Below are 14,996 nucleotides of genomic sequence, written 5' to 3' on the forward strand. Positions count from 1 at the left end.
GGTAGCTGTACTTCATTTACCACATTTTGTATCTTGCCCAAAGGTTCAAGAAGTACCGTATTTTTTGCTCTATCAGACTCACTTTTTCCCTCCTAAAAAGTAAGGGAAAATGTGTGCGCGTCTTATGGAGCGAATGCAGGCTGCACAGCTATCCCAGAAGCCAGAACAGCAAGAGGGATCGCTGCTTTCGCTACACAGCAATCCCTCTTGCTGTTCCGGCTTCTGGGATTCAGAATATTTTTTTTCTTGTTTTCCTCCTCCAAAAACTAGGTGCGTCTTGTGGTCTGGTGCGTCTTATGGTATTCCGTTTGCTAGCTTCAGTGAAAACCATCATGTTACATCATTTGGAGAGTTACATAGTTTTGGCCCATGCATAGATCCTGAAGCTGTTTAGCAGCTGGTAGGCTTTAGCTGAAATTTAGAGATTCCCAGCTTTTGTTTTCAAAGAAATGTACTTCTAGGTCATTAAAAATGAAATAGAAATATGTGCTAAATTTGAAGGTGTTGGCTAAAATATCACCCTAAAAAGAATCATTTCAGGTAAACCGAAATTGCCTATTAAATATGTGAATATACAGAAGAAATTGTACAAAATACATAAACAGCAATCAGATGGGGAGGAGGGCTACTACCACGAAATAGCTAGTATTTTAGAGTTCAGTGACAACGCAATATTGGGCAGCCCTACTCCGGAGAAAGACCTAAGGAGTGGGATTCACCAAACCAGCATCGTTGGTGGAAACTCTGCACAAGCGCTTCCGCTTGTGCAACTGGGCTCCCTTCCCCTCACCCTGTGCGTTTCTAAAATTGGCTTGGGGTGGTGGCGTCAGGAGAACTCCTGAACCACACATGGGGGGAGGAGAAGGGAGATTGTTCCATCTGGCAAGCTGAAATGCTTGTACAGATGGAAGAATTGGAAGAGTGTGATGTTGAATTCCACCCATTGTCATTTGTCACCTTGGAAGTACCGTATTTTTTCCATCTATAAGACGCCCACATGTATAAGACGACCAAAATTGAGCCCAAAATTAAGAAATAAGTATTTTAAACATTCCATGTATAGGATGACCCCCAATTTTAAACTTAAAAAATTTGGGGGAAACACGGAAAAATATGGTATATCTAGGACATAATGAGCTTAAAAGTAAAGGGACCCCTGACCATTAGGTCCAGTCATTGCTGACTCTGGGGTTGCGGCGCTCATCTCGCTTTATTGGCCGAGGGAGCTGGCATACAGCTTCCGGGTCATGTGGCCAGCATGACTAAGCCGCTTCTGGCGAACCAGAGCAGCGCACAGAAACGCCATTTACCTTTCTGCCGGAGCGGTACCTATTTATCTACTTGCACTTCGACAGGGACCGAGCAACGGGAGCTCACCCTGTCGTGGGGATTCGAACCGCCCACCTTCTGATCGGCAAGTCCTAGGCTCTGTGGTTTAACCCACAGCGCCCCCCACGTCCCATGCATAATGAGCTTACAATCACTCAAATAAAAACATGGCTGCAGCATTCAAGATTGAATTATTGATTCAGAATTATTTGTATTTCGAATTCTCCATTTCAGAGCTGTTCAGGTGAATCATACAACTAAATTACAAATACTAGTTGGAAGACTTGACAGCGTTTGCAGTGTGGCTGTAGTCAGTGGCTTCTCCTTGTAGATAAGCAATGTGTCCTTCCCCAGAAAACACTGCATTACATACTTTGTTCTGTATGTGGCAATAACTTTCTAGGGCGCAGTGGAGAATGACTTATTGAGCAACAACAAATGTGTTCATGTTCTGAGCTTCCATTATAAAATATGGTTGTTCGTACAGAATATGTGGGGTGTGTGACACGGTAGTAAACCAAACATGAAACTTGATATTAAACAGGCCAAAATGTTATTAGCTCCAGCTTCTACGAATTCAGCTTTGCAAAGACAGGAATGTTCTGATACTCTGGCAGCCTATTTGCTGACAAAAATCTGAATACCAGTAAGCAGAAGAGGTTTCAGGAAAAATTCTTCTCTGTTCACATAAACCAGCAGCCACTGAACACCCAAAGCAAAGTGACAAGCCTTGCAACATAAGGCAGTATCACTTGGTGGGATGAAAGGCAAGAATCAAGAGGTTGATATTGGTAGAGTTTTGCTTGTTGGTTGCTCCAGTTCCAATATTTGAAATGCAAAGCCTTTATTTTAACTTTTAGCTCATTTGCTCTTGTTAACTTTTTTGCAGGTGTCACTCCTGAAATGCAAAACCTAGTGCAACGTCGAATTTATCCTTTTCTGCTCATGGTGGTGGTTTTGATGGGGATCTTATCTTTCCAGGTCCGTCAGTTCAAGCGCCTTTATGAACACATTAAAAATGACAAGTGAGTACCTACATTAGTAAAGTTCATCAGTTCTGGGGCAGTAATACTAGTATGCTAAAGTTTTAGGAAGCTAGAAGTGATGGATAGATTTTGGAGCATTGTGAAAGTGGTATTTTAAACCTTTTCTGAAGCATCTGGGATGAACAGTGAGGTGACAGAATACTGGATCAGATTTACTGAGTCTAAATAGAGATGATAATGTCACTGCCGCTGGAAACACTGCAAGCTTTTCTTCAAAACCAGAAATTCTGTGAAGCGATTCGTGTTGGTATGCCATGGCCTGCCCATTTGGAATTTGCAAAGGGGATCAAGCAGGTGTTCAAAATAAAAATACTTGTAACTTTCTGTATTTTGAATATCCATTCCTTTTATATAAGAAGCTTAAAAAATGTATTCTGTATACTTGCTATTGGGATCTTAATGACTGCAAGCAAATTTTCCATCAGCGAAGTATTTTAAATAAAATACTTCCCCATTTACTCTGCCCACTATTTTTTTTGAACGGCATGTGATGACCAAACATAATGGTGTGTTTGCTTGTTTTTTAAATCATAGGTACCTTGTTGGGCAGCGACTTGTGAATTACGAAAGGAAAACTGGAAAACAAGGGACACCAGCCCCACCCCCTCAGTCTTCACAAGAATAGAAACGCTCACATGGAATTACTTGATCTTCCCTTGCCTTTGTGTCCTTTTTCATTGACTGGTCTTCATTCTTTGGGTGTCTTTCCCAACAATCCTCTCAGCTGGGTTTTTATCTTTTAATTTTGGCTTACTTTTTTCATGGCATTCAGAAAGCAGCCAAGGCTGTGCACCTTTTACCTGCAACTTCTGAAGTTATCAGCGCTGAGATCTGTAAATGTGTAAATAGCAATACCCTAATACCCTGAATTAAAAAATGAATGTTCATTGTACATCTTTAAAAGAATATTAATTTATTAAATCTAGTTGCCACTTTGTTTTGGACTGCTGTTCTGTTGACATATGTGCCACAAAGCAATACTGCAAGAGGCAAGACACTTTTTTAAAAAAAGAAGAAGAAAGAAAACAGTTGCATTTTTATGGTGGCTCTGGCCATTTCCCAAATGTAATTTTTGCAAAGCTGGGGGCTCATCAATATAAAAACAAAATGACCATGACAGTCAGCAGTGAAGTGGCTGTGGCAAGAACACATAAGCTTCATTTTTTTATCATTTTATATAACATCAAAGCTGATGTAAATTTTCTATTGCCTGATTATCTTTTTCCATGTGTAAGTTTATAATATTGTACAGTAACTGGTAAATCAAGATGAATTTTTCTCCTTCAAGCAGTTTTGGCATTGCTTGTTTGGCTGGAAGGCATTAATTCCTTGGCACTGAAAGACAGAATTTTAATGAATTTCTAAGCACTTAAATCAAAGTTCATTAGAGCTAAGTGGCAGGAATACTTAAATCTGCTAATTGAGAGGTTTGTGGAAGAATGCATTTCCAATGCATAAGCCAATATTTCCTTTTTACATCTTTGAAGCTATACAGTTTAAATGCTTACAAGGATTTATTTACTCTCTAGAGAATAGTGCAGAAGGTTATCTGACAAGTTTATTCAAGAGCACAGAGAACATAAAGGCTGGAACATGCTATGAAAGACCCTCCTTTTTTCTTGAGTGGCCTGAAACCTTCTTACAACCAAAGTTGCAATTTGTACTATGGACTTTATACCATATCATATTAAAAATGAACATCTGTAATTCTAGAAATGGTTAGCATTAATTTTGCATGGCAGTAATGCTAGAGGTTTTGGGGGGAAATTAGTAGATTCTATGGGAGAAAACCTTTATAGTATTAACAGCAGCAGAAAGAGAACCAAAAATAAAATAAAGAGCTGATCTTTACAGTGATAACGCTAAGGAAGAGGCCCCCCCAATCAAGTTCACCAATTCTCATATTTTTATACGTGTACTTATTTTCTGCAGGTAGACATGCATTTTTAATGTAAATAGTTCTGAGACAGACAAATGGAACTATGCCGAAGCTTTAAGTACAGTTCAGTTGTGTGCTTAAAACACACAACATCCTATTCAAAAAAAAATGAGAAATTGATTTAGGTTTATTGTATTGAGAAACATTAATGCTATGCAGTTGTGTGGCCACTCAGGACTGTGTCCTTGAACATCATGTATATTTAATTATGTGTACTGAATAGATTACCAAGGAATTTGTCTACTGTCTTCAGGATATGTCTTTGTGCTTGAAAGAAAAAGCAGAAATATGTCGAGAGCTGTTCTGGTTCCATGTTTGGGGGGCAGAGGTGGTGGTTGGAGTCAAGATTTCTGACAATCTACGCTCATGCCCAGTAGAATAATAGAATTGTGTAATAGAAGTGGAACTGGACTATCCAACTGGACTATCTAACAAGAGGTCCATCTTTGGTATTTTGCAGCATTACCTCATTTTAGACATTCTGGGCTATAAAATGTGTTGATACACTTGAGGTTTATTTCTAAATAAATATTTCACAAAATTCCAAATAAAAAGAGCATAGTAATGAGAGATGGCCAAAAACACTTCTAATTCACTGTACAAAGATCTTAATTTTGAGTCTTTTGTGCCTGATCCTCTGGGACATGCAAATATTACACATTTCAATATTTATAATGGTGTACTTTTCTGTACAGAAGCATATTTTACCCCCAAATACTGCATTTTCTGGTAATACATGTGTTTGGTTGCACAATTATCTGTCATTGATGGTCTTTGTTTTTGTTTTTAATATCCAAGCAGTCTTACCACTGGGATATTGCCAGCGATGCTGTGCTTTTTCCTGTAGCATTTTGCAGAAATGCAGTATCTTGTAATTTTTGTTTTTATCCCGGACAACCTGATCTGCAAAGATTATTAAAGTTTATTAAGAAAAAGCCTTGACACTTGCTATCTTATTGCAGCACAAAGCAGAGCTGTGTGTATTCTGTTCTAAAGGGAGTGGAGCGGGTAGAACCAAAGGCTGCCAATATGAAACTGGATTCTGTTTACTTGTATCAATTACACAAATTAAGTGCCCTTCCTCCAAGTTTATATATTGTGCTTCTATTAGTAATGGGAAAGGAAGTATGTGGGGTGCTTCATACTCACGATCCGTATCTCGCCACCCATTTCCTATATGTTTCGCTGTTGCCTCCAAGGACTAGAAACGTACTTTAAAATGAAAAAGAAGAAAAGCCCAAGTTTGCAAGCCCAAGAATACTTGCCAAAGGAAGGTGATATTTGCAGGGTTTTTTTATATAACCATAAACAATGGCATGGGATTGACATCTTATCAGTAAATCAAAATATAAGGTAATACTGTAGGAACAAAACAGTGTTCAGATTAAGCTGTTCAGCTATATATATATTCCAGGTGCTAGTAGGATGGTAACTTTCTGTGGTGCCGTGAGAACATTATTCAGTACCTGGTGCATGGAGTGTCTGAGCGAGTTTCCAGTCTTCAAGGCTGTGGAGATTAGTTTTGAGACACACTGCATTCTGACTGAATGCAGGTCTCTTCTGTGCAAGTAGCCGTCCCCATTAGTTTCAGTGGAGACACCTGCCTATGTCTCCCTTTCTCTGCTTGGAGTTTTTGCATTCTTTGAAGCAAGGGATCCTTGTGCATGGATGAGTTTTGTGAGCACCTCAGAGAATTCCATACCTAAAAGCGACAGCTGAAAGGCAAACCAGGATTTACGAGGTGCGGAAACTTATGTGCCCTGTCATAGGCTTGCTCCAGTAATCTCTCCTTAGCCACCCAACTCTGGCACCGTTTTGGGATCCTTAAAAGTGAATCTCTTGTTACAAGTCACTGCTGTGAACACCATGAATGTGAAGATTACACACATCAAAGTGCAATGTTCAGTTCCAATAATAATTGGAATAATGATTATTCTGCATTGCAGGAGGTTGGACTTAATAGATGCTCCTCAGGGTCCCTTCCAACTCAACAGTTCTATGATCCTATAATATGCTTTGTTTACTTTTTAAAACAAAAAACTGGCCCTTCTTAAAGATCAAAGCAGTACTGAAAATGGGAACAATTGCTTGAATCTCTGTCTTGCTTCCAAAGAATGGGGAGAGCGCTGATTGATGCTTTTGAAATCGCCCCAATGCACCCCATTTTTTTTGAAACAAGCCATATACTGTATTCGAGAATATATAATATAGTACATTATTTATAAATATATAAAATATGCTATATTTAATATATATGTATTTATATTATGTGTTATTTATACCCCGCCTTTTTTCTCTGACAAGACTCGAGGCAGCTTCTATGCACAAAACCCCCCAAAACAGGACCCACCTTGGTAGTTGAGCAACATAAACGCACCTTCCCTTCCCTTCCCACTGCGCCTGCGTCCCCAACGTCCCCGCCCACAGAACGTCGAATAAACACAGAGACTGCAGTTCCGGCCCGAAGCTCGAAGGCCTTTTCTATCCCAGCTCCCAAAGCGAAGCACCTGAGGGGTTTCCACCATAGAGTTTCCCCCCCTTCTCCCCCGCCCCTTTCGCGTCCTCGCGGAACGCGTCTTTTCAAGCGTCGCTCTAGGCGTTCCGCCGAACATCCATCCCCCCACCCACCCACACGCGCTTCTCTATGGTTCTCGCGGTTGCTACGAGACGGCGAGGCGCGAGCGCGCTGCCATAGCACCTGAACGGCGGCGGCGGCGGACCGCCTCGTCCCTTTCGAGAAAGAGCGCGAGGGAGGGCGAGGGGTTTAAAAGCCCCGGCGAGGTAAATGGCCTCCCCTTCTGCCGCTTCTCCTCGAGTCGCCGGGGGCCGTTTCAACCTCGGAGGGGGGGGGAGCATTCGCGAGGCAAAAAACTGCATATATATATCCATTTGTGATAAGTCATTGTGGTATTTCTTTCCCAAACTCTGAGGGCACAGTTTGTTGGTGTGGGTATATATATATATATATATGTGTGTGTGTGTGTGTGTGTATATATATATATATATATATATATATATATATGTGTGTGTGTGTGTGTGTGTAGATATATGTGTGTGTGTGTGTGTGTGTGTGTGTATATATGTGTGTGTGTGTGTGTGTGTGTGTGTAGATATATATATGTGTGTGTGTGTGTGTGTGTGTGTGTATATATATATATATATATATATATATGCACGGAAGTAGCCAAGGGGGGCAGCGACCCTCCTCCAAATCAAATAAATCAACAGAAATCCTTAACTAACTGAGGTTCTGCCCACCCCCAACGTAAATCCTGGCTACGCCTGTGTGCAGAATCTCTTGCACAGCCAGGATTAATCCACAGCCCTCCCTGCCCCATCGCGTACAGTGCACAGTTGTACACGGGTGAGCTTTTACCACTTTTTTGTTGTTGAAAGCAGTATATGTTAGATGCAGAGAACAGTCCGTAACCTACACACATGCATAAAGGTAAAGGTAAAGGGACCCCTGGCCATTAGGTCCAGTCGTGGCCGACTCTGGGGTTGCGGCGCTCATCTCGCTTTATTGGCCAAGCGATCCGGTGTACAGCTTCTGGGTCATGTGGCCAGCATGACTAAGCCGCTTCTGGCGAACCAGAACAGCACACGGAAACACTGTTTACCTTCCCGCCGGAGCAGTACCTATTTATCTACTTGTACTTTGACGTGCTTTTGAACTGCTAGGTTGGCAGGAGCAGGGACTGAGCAATGGGAGCTCACCCCGTCGCAGGGATTCGAACCACCCACCTTCTGATCGGCAAGCCCTAGGCTCAGTGGTTTAACCCACAGCGCCACCCACGTCCCATGACACACATACATACTCATTTTAAAAAGCCTGCTGGATGTGTGAACATATTCCCCCCCCCCAATGTACAAGCAGGGACATTTTCAGGATCAGCCGTCTGCTTTAGGCTCCTGTAGTTTGACACTCACTGGTACCCCATAGCCACAATGCTTCTCTCTCTCTCTCTCTCTGTCTCTCTCTCTCTCTCTCTCTCTGTCTCTCTCTCTCTCTCTGTCTCACACACACACACACACACTTCAATTCAGACTTCCAGTATGTTTGCTTGAAAGCAATTCCCAGTGAATTCAATAGTATTCATTCCTAAGAGATAATGGCAACAAGCCTAACACCTCATTGAACTCAGTGGGATTTACTTCCAAGTAGGTAGGCACGTGATTGAGTTTTATATGTAGGATTGCAGCCCTTTAAGACAAGCATCTACTTGATTAGCTATGCTTCTTGACCTTTGGTGACTTTTGGTCTCGTTTTGTGTTAGTATTGATGCTGCAATATACAAATTTTGCACTGAGAACAAATCTGAAGGAAATGTTCTAGAAAAGGAAATTGTTACATATGTGTGGGGAAATTTGACCAGGGAGGGAGGATCGACAAACAGCGATGATTATGCTACCATGTTCAAGAAGATCAGGCGGTGTGGCAAGGCCAGTACATGTCTTTTGATTTATCCAGGTAAATTTTTGTTATCCAAAGTAAGACAGCTTGAAATAGCTTCATAGAATTGTAGAGTTGGAAGGCGTGCTGAGGGTCATCTGTTTAGGAATAATGTTCTTTTTAGTTTTCTTAGCTTTCTGGTTTTGGACCTAGTACAACCATGCCTGTTCCAGATGTTATGTTCTGTGCGCAGCAGATCCATGTTCCTCCTGAACTGCCAGATATTATGAAACAATTTACCAAGGCTGCTATCAGGACCCAACCGCGTGATGTACTTCAGTGGTCTTATGCGTGAGTAGAAAACTGAAACTAATGGCCCTGATCCAGAAGTCTTCACATAACAATCACTATTGGATAGCATCTCTGTGGGAGTGGCGAACTGGCAGCACAGGCAAAGCCCCCTTGCACAACTTCCAAAGTGCCCAACAGCCAACTGGTTGTCAGGAGCTTCTGAAGCTTTTTGCAAAGCAGGATTGTACTTTGTGGGAAAGTCAGTCTTGCTTGGTCCAGGTGCATAAGAATGTTTCCTGCAGAGAACTCTCACTCACCTGAACCCAGCGCTAATCAGGACTGACCTCCCCATGAATTGCCTGATGCAAGGGGAGGTCAATCCAGCTAGATGCAGGTGTGCTAGAGAACTCTTGTGTGTACAGAAACCTGCTCAGTTTAGCAGGTTATGGGCCAATTTGGCAGGTTTGGCTCATGAACGTTACTGTCTCGCTTAGACAAAATGATAATAAAAACAGTGAGTTGAAAAAAGACGGTTCCTGAGGATGGAGAAATGGCAGTCCACTCAAAGTCCTAACCAAATGGGCATTCTTGAGCATTTTGGCCTAAACAACATTAATGCATTGGTGTGCAATGGCAGCTGAACAACCTCTAAGAATGAGAAAATAAATGTTTCCCAATGGGTAGCAGAATTGTGGCAGAGAGAGATGCTTATTTATTTTACCATTAGTAGTTTTCCACCCGCAAGGCCTCATCCCATGGAATTTTAAATCCACATTTCATAGAATCATAGAATCATAGAGTTGGAAGAGACCACAAGGGCCATCGAGTCCAACCCCCTGCCAAGCAGGAAACACCATCAGAGCACTCCTGACATATGGTTGTCAAGCCTCTGCTTAAAGACCTCCAAAGAAGGAGACTCCACCACACTCCTTGGCAGCAAATTCCACTGTCGAACAGCTCTTACTGTCAGGAAGTTCTTCCTAATGTTTAGGTGGAATCTTCTTTCTTGTAGTTTGGATCCATTGCTCCGTGTCCGCTTCTCTGGAGCAGCAGAAAACAACCTTTCTCCCTCCTCTATGTGACATCCTTTTATATATTTGAACATGGCTATCATATCACCCCTTAACCTCCTCTTCTCCAGGCTAAACATGCCCAGCTCCCTTAGCCGTTCCTCATAAGGCATCGTTTCCAGGCCTTTGACCATTTTGGTTGCCCTCCTCTGGACACGTTCCAGTTTGTCAGTGTCCTTCTTGAACTGTGGTGCCCAGAACTGGACACAGTACTCTAGGTGAGGTCTGACCAGAGCAGAATACAGTGGCACTATTACTTCCCTTGATCTAGATGCTATACTCCTATTGATGCAGCCCAGAATTGCATTGGCTTTTTTAGCTGCCGCGTCACACTGTTGGCTCATGTCAAGTTTGTGGTCAACCAAGACTCCTAGATCCTTTTCACATGTACTGCTCTCAAGCCAGGTGTCACCCATCTTGTATTTGTGCCTCTCATTTCTTTTGCCCAAGTGCAATACTTTACATTTCTCCCTGTTAAAATTCATCTTGTTTGTTTTGGCCCAGTTCTCTAATCTGTCAAGGTCGTTTTGAAGTGTGATCCTGTCCTCTGGGGTGTTAGCCACGCCTCCCAGTTTGGTGTCATCTGCAAATTTGATCAGGATGCCCTTGAGTCCATCATCCAAGTCGTTGATAAAGATGTTGAATAAGACCGGGCCCAAGACAGAACCCTGTGGCACCCCACTAGTCACTCTTCTCCAGGATGAAGAGGAACCATTGATGAGCACCCTTTGGGTTCGGTCAGTCAGCCAGTTACAAATCCACTGAGTGGTAGCATAGTCAAGACCGCATTTTACCAGCTTCTTTACAAGAATATCATGGGGCACCTTTCCCTGCATTATGGGAGGAAAAGTCTCCCTTCTCCTTCCACCCTAACAAGAAATGGCTTTTTCTCCCTGAAAGGGCCTATTGGGCCACCATTATACACATTTGACCTTTAAATTCATGTACTGATTTTGAATATTTATTTATTTGACATGAACCATATTTTTGCATTTGTGCTATCATAGGTATTTCTATGCTTTGTCAAATGGAGAACCTCTTCCTGTGAAGGACCGTCTTGAAAGGCCAGTAGCCACACAGAAAAATGACACTGGTCTGACTCCTGGACTCCTTAAAATTTTGCATAAACAGGTAAAAGTCTTTGCAGAATGTTCTTTTAAAAGTAACTTAACCTTTCATGCTGTTTTCTTATGGTTTATTTATGATGTACATGTGTTTTTAAAGCTCTCTGAAAAGGAAACTGTGGAAATATCGGACCTTCAGAGAAAGTGGAAAAACTTGTGCTTGCCAATGGAACAGCTCCGCAACCTTCTTCGACTGGGCAATTTTGCAGAAGGAGTGGAATGGATGAAGTTCTTTGCCCTTGCATGTAGCGCTCTTGGTGGGGTATGTAGGCCTGTCAAACATAATGTGTACCTGTTTGCAGTGTTTAGAATTTTGAAAGATCAAGATTCCTATATTTATGTTCTCTCTCTCTCTGGAGTTTGAGACATGGCTTAGCTCACAGTTTTTCAACTTTTAAATTTTGTATTGGAAATCTGCTTTTCAAAATTTGGAAACAGTTTCACATTCATCATTCATTACAGAGGTGACATGTTTCTTCCTTAACAGTATCATTTATTTGGTTCCTAATATTCACCAAGAGCAAATTATCTGAAATTTTCAGTTTGAGTAGAAATTAAGAGACCAGGTCATAGCAGAAATTAGGAGTAATATGTACCTGAATTGCAGATTCATTTCATGGTGCCATTCAATTATGCCTGTTTAGTTGCACTGGATGTATTTTTTTTTTAATGTTATACTGAGTTTCTTTTTGGTTTATAAACAGATTACCTATCACCTTTTAGGATTACACTAGTAAACTGAGGAGTGCTTCAGATTTTATGAATACATTAATCAGAAAACATGTATGTGAATGTAAAAGCATGTGAATCCTAGTAGATTGTTACAGCCTGGTGATGGCACATGCTTCTGTGCAGTTTTCCAGCACATCTAAGTGCAATTAGCCATGACTTCCTGGCAGATGCAATAAATTAGAAACATGCATCATCATCACACATGATAAATTCTACACAATTTCCATACTTTTTGCTAATATATCATTGGTGTTTGATGTGGCTCTTGCAGTGGCTATGCACAGATCACTCTGTACTTTCATCACTTCACTTTATTGTAGCGCATGACTGCTAACGTATGCTTGCCTTTTATCTTTTTCAGTCCTTACTCAGTTCTATGAAACATGCCTGTGAAATTCTTACAAAGGATCCAGAAGGTGGAGCAGCCCGCATTCCATATGACACTTTTGCATATATCTATAGCTACTTGGCTAGCTTAGATGAGGAGATAACGGAGGAATCTACTGAGAAATTCCTCAAGGCTCTTAAAGAACAAGTGTAAGTATTAATTGGATGTCTGAATGTAATAGAATCCAGATTTGGCTTGGAACTGCATTTTAGTCAAGAAGGCTCTTTTTATTTGTTCTTCTGAAGCTATGGTTTTCACGATCAGATTAACATATTATTTTTTCACCAGTTTTGAAGGAGAATTGGTCTTTGAAGTTTCCCCTGTAGCTGCTTCTTGCAGCTTCTTACAGTGTAGTTTGTACAGTTGAGTTGAGAATTTGGTTACCGAAAGAAAAAATAAAACAGCAATAAAAAGTTTAAAAATATTAATAATATTTGCCTGTTTTAAATTGAGAATTAAATTAGAGTGGAAAATATTAATCTGCACTGAGGCTTATGCTAACCATGGTTACCTTTAATCCTAGCTTGCAAACCAGTTTCAAATTCTGTTTACAGTCAGCTACGGTTAGGGTTGCTGCAAACGTAATTCTACTCAATACTTTATTCTGAAAAATGAAAGGATAAGGCGATTAATGTGGCAGTCGAGAGGAGAAAACGAGCCTTCATCCTGATCTTTTAACCATGGTTAAGAGATTGGGAAACTGGCTGCAGTCAGATCTAGCAGTAAGCAGTGGTTCAGTGTAATGAAAATGTGCCTAGCCTCCCCCATGCTTGTGTATGTTCCTTGCACCCCATCCACTCCTCCAGCATGGCGATAATTAGGAAACTGGAAGCTTAGGTTCATAGAAAGCTGGGTCCTACTGGTCCATCGAGTATTGTCTATACTGATTGGCTTTGGCTCTCAAACACTTCAGGCAGGGAGTCTTTCCCTACTTGGGCATGCCAGGAATTGAACCTGGAGCCTTCTAACACAAAGCAGAAGCTTGAGTTGCTGCCCTTCCCCAGCCCTCCTGCTTCCCTTTTAGATTAACCATAGCGTAGCATGTGGTCCAAACTCTTGTGTGGTTAATTTTAACTATGGTTAGTGAAAACAAGCCAGCTTCACAAACTATGGCTTGAAGTTGGCTCATTTCCCCTAGCTGTAAGTTCAGATTAACCAGTTTGTCTGGATTTGGATGATATGGCAAGCCGCACACAGTTAATCTAAAATAGTGGAAGTTTCTAAACTCATGTCAGAGAAAACTGAGTCCATGTGTCAGCCCAGGGGCAGGTCGTTACATTTGCAATGGGTCAAGATGTTAGACTATTGCATCTATGCAGTATTGTGGCCATGCTTAGAGAAATATATTCAAACTACTTTTCACCTCCAAATACACACTTTCTTTTAGTAAAGGCTGGATATGATACGACCTTAACAGTTCACTACATTATAACCCACCTTATTAATAGGGTAATATTAATATGTTATTTTGGCTGTTATATTATAATGCTGGTATCCTAGCTTATGGATGATGTACACGATTTAAACAAGAAGGTACATACATATAGAGATTTGAGGATCTAGCTTGTGGAATAGAAATATCCCTATACACATCTCTGAAAATATTACCGTGAGTTCCTCTTATTTTATGCAAATGTTTTCATGTTAGAATTGCATCCAAATGGGATGAGAGGAAGTACCACAGAATGAATGTAAACTGAAATTAAGTTTCTTTGGGCATTAATAATGAAAAGTAATACGTTTTCTTGTAATTTAGGTCACGCAAGGAAGATATGGTTGGAGTTGCAGATTTCCGTCCGCTAAAGAAACCTTAAATCAGGACTTAAGAGAATGTGGAATAACATAACATTATCTGACATAAAGTACAGATTTTTAAAGTTAATAATATGCTACCTGTAGTAGTGTCCTTTATGTTCATGAATTGTGAAGGAGTCTCAAAGTGGCTAACATTCGCCTTTCCCTTCCTCCCCCACAACAAACACTCTGTGAGGTGAGTGGGGCTGAGAGACTTCAGAGAAGTGTGACTGGCCCAAGGTCACCCAGCAGCTGCATGTGGAGGAGTGGGGAAGAGAACCCGGCTCACCAGATTACGAGTCTATTGCTCTTAACCACTACACTACACTGGCTGTCTTCAGATGTCTTCTAAATGTCATGTTTATTCCTTTGACATCACCAGCTCAATATGTATTCAACTTTGAACTTTCACAAGGCTGTCTTGAGTCAGCTGGTGCAGACCTTCACTCTCATAAAGAAATGGATTAATTGCAGGTGATTTAATTTAGGGGAAATAAGATGACATGTTTCCTGTTTTTGTAGGATCAGCAAGTTAGTAATTAATAATCTTGAAAAGATGCTGACTTGGTTAATGATCACATCTGCAAAATACAAAAAACAAAATAAGCCTTGTTTTCTTCCCAAGTATTTCAACATGCTAGCCCCAATCCAGTATCATTAGCATGATGCCCTTCATGTTCTATTGAAGCAGGTCTAGGTGGGAAGAGGAGAGTATTTGTTTTACAAAAGAGGGACATGTTTGTGTCTCCCACTCCTTATGAAAGAGGAAACGTGTAGTAAGATCATATGTGGCACCCCTGGAAACATTAGCATCCAAAGAGACATAAAAAGACATTCATAGAATGGTGGAGCAGGAGTAGCAGAGCTGATTCCCCCCAAAACTGCTATTA

General features: G+C 41.1%; 2 protein-coding genes and 1 long non-coding RNA gene across 3 annotated transcripts in view; 2 read left to right on the forward strand and 1 right to left on the reverse strand.

Moving 5' to 3' along the window:
• MARCHF6 (membrane associated ring-CH-type finger 6) overlaps positions 1–5,249 on the forward strand; it is a 43,383-nt gene extending 38,134 nt beyond the window's left edge. Inside the window, exons 25-26 of the mRNA XM_083624626.1 lie at positions 2,219–2,354; positions 2,910–5,249. Of these exons, the coding sequence (XP_083480752.1) occupies positions 2,219–2,354; positions 2,910–3,000 (227 nt within the window). The 3' untranslated portion in view covers positions 3,001–5,249. The remainder of the gene's footprint in view (positions 1–2,218; positions 2,355–2,909) is intronic.
• LOC310767613 lies at positions 2,218–6,815 on the reverse strand. The gene is made up of 3 exons (XR_014550964.1): positions 6,665–6,815; positions 5,781–6,029; positions 2,218–2,328 (listed from the first exon to the last, which is right to left on the reverse strand). It is a non-coding gene; the product is annotated as an uncharacterized lncRNA (long non-coding RNA).
• Positions 6,816–6,957: 142 nt separating this feature from the next.
• On the forward strand, positions 6,958–14,199 carry ROPN1L (rhophilin associated tail protein 1 like). The gene is made up of 6 exons (XM_083624797.1): positions 6,958–7,095; positions 8,892–9,058; positions 11,076–11,199; positions 11,293–11,454; positions 12,286–12,461; positions 14,069–14,199. Exons 2-6 carry the CDS (start codon positions 8,928–8,930, stop codon positions 14,124–14,126), a joined length of 651 nt encoding a protein of 216 aa, XP_083480923.1. The 5' UTR covers positions 6,958–7,095; positions 8,892–8,927; the 3' UTR covers positions 14,127–14,199.
• Positions 14,200–14,996: the final 797 nt, after the last annotated feature.

The sequence above is a fragment of the Podarcis filfolensis genome (assembly GCF_964270895.1).
Source record: "Podarcis filfolensis genome assembly, chromosome: 7".
Classification (NCBI taxonomy): Eukaryota; Metazoa; Chordata; class Lepidosauria; order Squamata; family Lacertidae; genus Podarcis; species Podarcis filfolensis.